This window comes from Camelina sativa, chromosome 8 (assembly GCF_000633955.1).
Source record: "Camelina sativa cultivar DH55 chromosome 8, Cs, whole genome shotgun sequence".
Lineage (NCBI taxonomy): Eukaryota > Viridiplantae > Streptophyta > Magnoliopsida > Brassicales > Brassicaceae > Camelina > Camelina sativa.
The window spans coordinates 3218968-3226041 of record NC_025692.1 but is presented as its reverse complement, the minus strand read 5'-3'; the positions used below and the strand labels follow the sequence as shown (position 1 = coordinate 3226041).

Sequence of the window (7074 nt, the reverse complement as noted above, 5' to 3'; positions counted from 1 at the left end):
CACCATAACATGATATTCGGGATTTTGTGGGAAATGGTCGTGGATTCCACTGCAGAACTCAAAATCAACGCTGCTAAGTTGTTGAAGACTATTGTAAGCTTCTCAACAACAAGCACGCGCACACAAACTTTCACCTTTTTCTCCAAGTTTTTTTATTTACCGAAGATTTGTTATATACTTGCACAGGTTCCATATATCGACGCCAAAGTAGCTTCTGCCAATGTGTTACCAGCCTTGATCACTCTTGGCTCAGACCAGAACCTGAATGTGAAGTACGCAAGCATAGATGCATTTGGATCTGTAGCACAGCATTTCAAAGTCGACATGGTAATAATGCATAATAAAAAANGAGAGGTCACTGCAGAGGCCAGCAATAGTACTTTGCAGAACCAGAAAGACGTCTCAAACTATTTGTTAAGTCCATCAAACGGAAGTTTTGCACCCGGAGACCTTGGAAGCATCTTGAAAGTGGATCCTGGGATTGGTCGTGGTTCTAACTCAAAATCAGACAAAGCAAATGGTGAAGCTGATTCTGAGGAAATGGCAAGTCTTGATCATGCTTTGGAATACTTGCTCTTATATCGTGAATGCCTTTTTTTTTTTACCTTTGCTAAATGATCTAATACAGTACTTTGAAAGAGCTCCTGTTTGGTCATCAGAAAAATTGGTAGCGGGCAATGTAGCTTTTTGTTTCCTTTCGCTATACGTTGCTAATGTTGTGTCAACAAAATGTTAGATGGTTGTTTGAATATTCCTCTTTCCATTTGCAGGGTTTAGGAACTATTCAGATACTCGCTGATGCTTTGCCGAAGATTGTTCCATATGTTCTGATAAACCATCGAGAGGTTTGAGTTCTTTTCTCAATATTACCAGTCAGGANTTTTTTTTGCGTACTACAACCCACCTAGTTCTTCTGTTTTTTTTTTTGGGTCTGATTGCCGCAAACGCCATTTTGGAATCTCGATTAGCTTTTTTTGGCTTTGTGCCTATTTTGTGGCCTCATTGCCTCTTCATCTAGGAAAGTTGTAACTTGTAATGAAGAATAACTAAAAAGTAACTGGAGCTTTCTGGTAGCTTATTTTAATTTTAGTTTCCATTTTGGTAACTATTTTGTAACTCTCTATGGTGAAGCTGTCTAAGGCTTTTATCTTTTCTGAAGGTTGTGTTTTTCAACATTTGAAATTGTATAATTTCCTTTAGAGGCTGCTGATACTGTCTTGTGTTTGGGCTTGAGTTGATATATTTGTTAGGTTTTGGGTAAATATTTCAATTTAAATTTAGTTCACGGACCAAAACTAAGTTTCAGGTCTGAATTATCTCTAACTCCAAAAGGAGAAACAGAAGTGTCTGACCTATTTGTCTGTGCTGGTATTGTGTTTGGAACAATTTTGTAAATATGATGTCTGTTCTGTTTATCTCAGGTGACAGACCAGAACTTGGACGTTTGGCAGGACAGTCCAGCACATGTGCCTGATGCCTTGCGCTATTATTACTATCAGTACCTCTCATCAACTTCAGAAGCAGCTGAGGTTATATCCTGAAAGCTTAATTTGCATGTTCATCAAATTGAACTGATGCTGTCAATACCTTAAAACTTAGTTCTTTGACGTTATTGTCTTATACAAAATCAACTTCCCTCTCCTTTTCCCTCTGCATCTTTCCCCTAGTTATTATCTGAAACTTGATGTTATTTTGATTGCGGGATGATTATGTAGAATGGGAGCTTGCTTTAAGTGCAACTTTTTGTATTTGAGAGTTATACCAACCATTTAAGTTGCACTTTGAGCATCTGCGAGAATAAAATCCACCAGAATGTTCCATATATATTTTGAATTTGAATAACTCATGGTTCGCCATTTTCTTGGATGCAGGAGAAAATAGCCATGCTTCAGGAGAATGATTCACTAAAAAAGGAAATCGAGAGGCTAAACAAAGAAAAGGATGGACTACTTAAGAGCAAAGAAGATTTCGAAGAGCAAATCAGTGCTTTTAACAAGTCTACAGAATCACTTCAGAAGGATCTGAGGGATAGAGAAAAGCAGGTAGTCATTTTTTATAGACTGGATATCTTGAAGAGAGAGGCTCATACATATCTGAAATGTAAATACCTGAAATGACACTGATAGTTTTCAGGTGCAAAGTTTGAAGCAATCCTCAGAGCATCAGAGGATGATCCTCAATGACTGTAGGGCTGAGATCACTTCTCTTAAAATGCATATTGAAGGGTCTCGTGCTGGTCAGTACATGTCAGCGAATGAAGGCGATCCTGTAAAATTACAATCCAAGGATAATGGCGAGGAACAGTTAAGCTCTCTACCAGAGGAAGTTGAGAAACCAATAGTAGAAAAGGATGGTGGTTTGATTTATGAAAGTTCTATATCGGCTGAGAAAGGGCACATACAAACAGAAGACGATCTGGTGGTGGAAGAAGTTAAGAATATAATAGCTGATCAAAGAGAGGTCACTGCAGAGGCCAGCAATAGTACTTTGCAGAACCAGAAAGAAGTCTCAAACTATTTGTTAAGTCCATCAAACGGAAGTTTTCCACCCGGAGACCTTGGAAGCATCTTGAAAGTGGATCCTGGGATTGGTCGTGGTTCTAACTCAAAATCAGACAAAGCAAATGGTGAAGCTGATTCTGAGGAAATGGCAAGTCTTGATCATGCTTTGGAATACTTGCTCTTATATCGTGACTGCCTGTTTTTTTTTTTACCTTTGCTAAATGATCTAATACAGTACTTTGAAAGAGCTCCTGTTTGGTCATCAGAAAAATTGGTAGAGGGCAATGTAGCTGTCTGCTTTCCTTTCGCTATACGTTGCTAATGTTGTGTCAACAAAATGTTAGATGGTTGTTTGAATATTCCTCTTTCCATTTGCAGGGTTTAGGAACTATTCAGATACTCGCTGATGCTTTGCCGAAGATTGTTCCATATGTTCTGATAAACCATCGAGAGGTTTGAGTTCTTTTCTCAATATTACCAGTCAGGACCAGTGGATGAAATATTAATTATTTGGTTTCTTTAACTGATAGGAACTTCTTCCCCTGATGATGTGTGCAATTGAGCGGCATCCAGTTAGCAGTACAAGAGACTCCTTGACTCATACATTGTTCAACCTGATCAAACGTCCAGATGAACAGCAGAGAAGGATTATAATGGATGTAGGTTATTGTATTACCTTTTAAGCTTTCATTGTGTATAATAAGACTTGTAAGGTTTTGAGCTTGAGGCGTTTTACTGTTTATCTCAGGCATGTGTTAGCCTATCGAGGAATGTTGGGGAAATGAGAACAGAGACAGAATTGCTTCCACAGTGCTGGGAACAGGTGAATGCTACTCTTGCGCACGCTTTGGACATTTTTTGTTATTTTCTTGATATGAGTGATTACATGCTGGTTGTCTATTTCAGATAAATCATACATATGAAGAACGCAGGCTGCTAGTTGCTCAATCATGTGGGGAGCTTGCAGAATATGTCCGCCCTGAGATACGCGACTCTCTGATTTTGTCTATTGTACAACAACTCATAGAAGATTCTGCTACCGTTGTTCGAGAGGCTGCCGCTCATAATCTGGCATTGCTGCTTCCACTCTTTCCAAACACAGACAAATATTTCAAGGTCAGCGTCACTAAATTTGTAGCTCCAAAACAGGCTGATTACAGAATTCTAGGATATGGTGGTGTCTTTAGGTTGTCATGAGACAATAGCATAGACGTTTTGTTAATATCCATAAAACCATGCTACAACACTAGCTTTCTACTTGTTTATTAGGTCGAGGAGATGATGTTTCAGCTGATATGCGATCCATCTGGCCTGGTGGTTGAAACCACATTGAAAGAACTACTTCCTGCAGTGATAAAATGGGGTAACAGACTGGATCATATCTTGAGAGTTCTTCTCTCTCACACATTGAGCTCTGCTCAGGTATAGACTCAATACATTATCCATTTTAAGATATTAACTGCGAATGGTTGTTGGAATACCTCATTTTAAGTCCTTTTCATTGCAGCACTGCCCGCCCCTTTCTGGAGTTGAAGGGTCATTGGAGTCTCATCTACGAGTCTTAGGTGAACGTGAGCGATGGAACATTGATGTCCTGCTAAGAATGCTCATGGAGTTGCTTCCAGCTATACACCAGAAGTCAATGGCAACATGTCCTTTTTCCTCTATCTCAAAATCAGAGGAATCTGCCTTCTCTGTTTCTTTGCTTGAGACCTATGCCGAGTAAGCTTCTCAAACCCCTCAACTACTCTGGACAACAACAATTTCTTCTAGTTTCTGACATCTTCTTTTATATAATCGTACTACTTATCTGACTGGAATATCTGACCAGGGGACGTTCTGAGTGGCCTATGTTTGAATGGATGCACGTTGATTGCTTTGCTAACTTGTTGCAACTGGCATGCATGTTGCCCCAGAAGGAAGACCATTTGAGAAATCGGATAACAAAGGTAGAAATTGTGTTGGAAACTGTTCTCTTATTTTCTATTGATCTTAGGAGTAATTACATTAATCGTTAAAAACCCTCCGTGCTGGTTTCCAGTTTCTCTTGGCTGTGTCTGAACTTTTTGGAAGTTCCTACCTAGCTCACATTGAGTTACCTGTATTTTTGGTGGCTGTTGGAGATGATGAGGCGGATCTTCAATTCTTACCTTCTGCAATCCATCCAAGGATAAAAGGTTACTTAATTGCTGGATAGAAAGCGACAGAAAATTTCCTGAAAAGAGGATTTGACATTGATTCTTGTTTCCTTTCTTCAGGCCTGAAACCAAGAACTGCTGTAGCCAATAGACTTGCCACTCTTTGTATTCTACCGCTTCTTTTGGCAGGAGTTCTTGGTGCACCAAGTAAACACGACGAATTAACTATCTTCTTACGACAACACTTAGTCGAGAGTAAAACAAAAGAAAACCAGTCATCGAAGCACAATAACGAAGTTTTGGATGCAGTTCGCTTCCTTTGGTGCGTGCTCTAAAGCTTCCACTGTTAATTATGTTTTCCTGGAACTTCTTATTCTTACTAATGTAGACCACCTCTTACAGCACATTTCCGGAACACCATAGCATGATATTCGGGATTTTGTGGGAAATGGTCGTGGATTCCACTGCAGAACTCAAAATCAACGCTGCTAAGTTGTTGAAGACTATTGTAAGCTTCTCAACAACAAGCACGCACACACAAACTTTCACCTTTTTCCCCAAGTTTTTTTTTTACCGAAGATTTGTTATATACTTGCACAGGTTCCATATATCGACGCCAAAGTAGCTTCTGCCAATGTGTTACCAGCCTTGATCACTCTTGGCTCAGACCAGAACCTGAATGTGAAGTACGCAAGCATAGATGCATTTGGATCTGTAGCACAACATTTCAAAGTCGACATGGTAATAATGCATAATAAAATTTTCGAATTACTTGAAGGCATAATAAAATTCTCCAATTACTTTTATGTGCTAATTAAATTTGTGTATGATGCAGATTGTTGATAAAATCCTAGTCCAGATGGATGCTTTTCTCGAAGATGGTTCTCATGAGGCTATAATCGCAGTCATTCGTGCACTCTTAGTTGCTATTCCTCACACAACAGAACGGCTTCGAGATTATCTTTTGTCCAAGATTTTACAACTCTCAGCAAGTCCAAGCTCTTCAACAGATGTAAATCGTCGCCGAGAAAGAGCTAACGCGTTCTGTGAAGCCATTCGTGCACTCGATGCAACCGGTAAGAGTACCAAAACCAAAACTTTCTTCTTCTTTTTCATACATGTTTGAGTGTTCAAAGGTTAACTCGTTTATGTTTTGAAACATGTTTCTGAAGATCTGTCTCAAACAAGTGTCCGAGAATACCTCCTTCCGGCGATACAAAACCTACTGAAAGATCCAGACGCGCTAGATCCAGCTCACAAAGAAGCGTTAGAGATCATAATGAAGGAGAGATCAGGTGGGACATTTGAAGCAATCAGTAAAGCTATGGGTGCTCATTTGGGGATTGCATCATCTGTGACAAGCTTGTTTGGAGAAGGTGGCTTGTTGGGGAAAAAAGAAACAACGGAAACCACTGCGATTGCACCGTCATCACCAACACTTCAAGGACCCGAGTCACCAAAGGTGGCTGCTGCTACTGAAGACACGAGATTCAGACGTATCATGAGAGGCAACTTCACTGAGATGCTTAGGAGTAAAGCCAAGAACCAAGATGAGACACAGCCACAAAATCACTAAATATAACCAGGTTTTTTTTCTTTCCATTTAATGCTTTTATTGCATAGATTCTTAATACAAGAGTAATAAAATCATGTTTTTTTGGTTATTTGGCTCGCTGAAAATATATATATTTTTAATGTTATTCTCTCTTTTACTATTTTGTTTTACTTGGGAAGAAGACAAAATATATTTTTTAAAAACAATAGCTAGAGAGTCAGGGCAATTTTGTTCCATCTCTTTTCCCCTTCGTGGTATCTGTCTATGAATAATAATCTATATTTGTACGAAATGCAGTGTTATTCTCAAGTATGGTGAAGCAGTGTTGCGGTTTGAATTCTATTACGAATTAAAGAAATTATTCAGGTGGTCGATAAGACTGAGTGGAAAAAATTACTCGATTTCACCAAGTGTGCCAGACCCAGACAACAAAATAAAAATAGTATTAAATATTAATGTACATTAATATGACAAAATCGCTCAATTATTGTCCACACATTTTGGGCTTTTCCGTGTATAGAAGTAGACTGAGTGGGCCTCGCACGCGGGGTTAGGCAAAATGCCAAATTGTTAGGGGGCCTCAGTAAGCGTGATTAATTTAGACAGACTCTACAATTATAGTGTGATTACACAGACATAAATACACGTGTCAGGTGCTTCCAAATACTTTTTTTTGGATATGTCGCGACTAAAGTAATAACTTCCCCTTAATTGCAATTTGGTGAATTTTTTATAAGGTTTATATCATGTAAATCTAGTATTGACAAAGATTACACATAAATAAATCCACTACTTAAAAATATGATTACTTCGCCGTTACTAAGTTGCTAACTTCTCGCATCTTCTATAAATGTGACCGTACCAAAAAAAAAAAAAAAAA

General features: G+C 38.8%; 1 protein-coding gene across 1 annotated transcript in view; it reads left to right on the top strand.

The window, feature by feature from the left end:
- LOC104705907 (lisH domain and HEAT repeat-containing protein KIAA1468 homolog) overlaps positions 1-6443 on the top strand; it is an 8554-nt gene extending 2111 nt beyond the window's left edge. The window contains exons 4-19 of the mRNA XM_010422001.2: positions 1422-1529; positions 1872-2042; positions 2134-2649; positions 2880-2954; positions 3032-3160; positions 3250-3324; positions 3408-3617; positions 3771-3923; positions 4009-4223; positions 4333-4450; positions 4543-4678; positions 4760-4961; positions 5042-5147; positions 5240-5380; positions 5475-5715; positions 5812-6443. Of these exons, the coding sequence (XP_010420303.1) occupies positions 1422-1529; positions 1872-2042; positions 2134-2649; positions 2880-2954; positions 3032-3160; positions 3250-3324; positions 3408-3617; positions 3771-3923; positions 4009-4223; positions 4333-4450; positions 4543-4678; positions 4760-4961; positions 5042-5147; positions 5240-5380; positions 5475-5715; positions 5812-6215 (3000 nt within the window). The 3' untranslated portion in view covers positions 6216-6443. The remainder of the gene's footprint in view (positions 1-1421; positions 1530-1871; positions 2043-2133; positions 2650-2879; positions 2955-3031; positions 3161-3249; positions 3325-3407; positions 3618-3770; positions 3924-4008; positions 4224-4332; positions 4451-4542; positions 4679-4759; positions 4962-5041; positions 5148-5239; positions 5381-5474; positions 5716-5811) is intronic.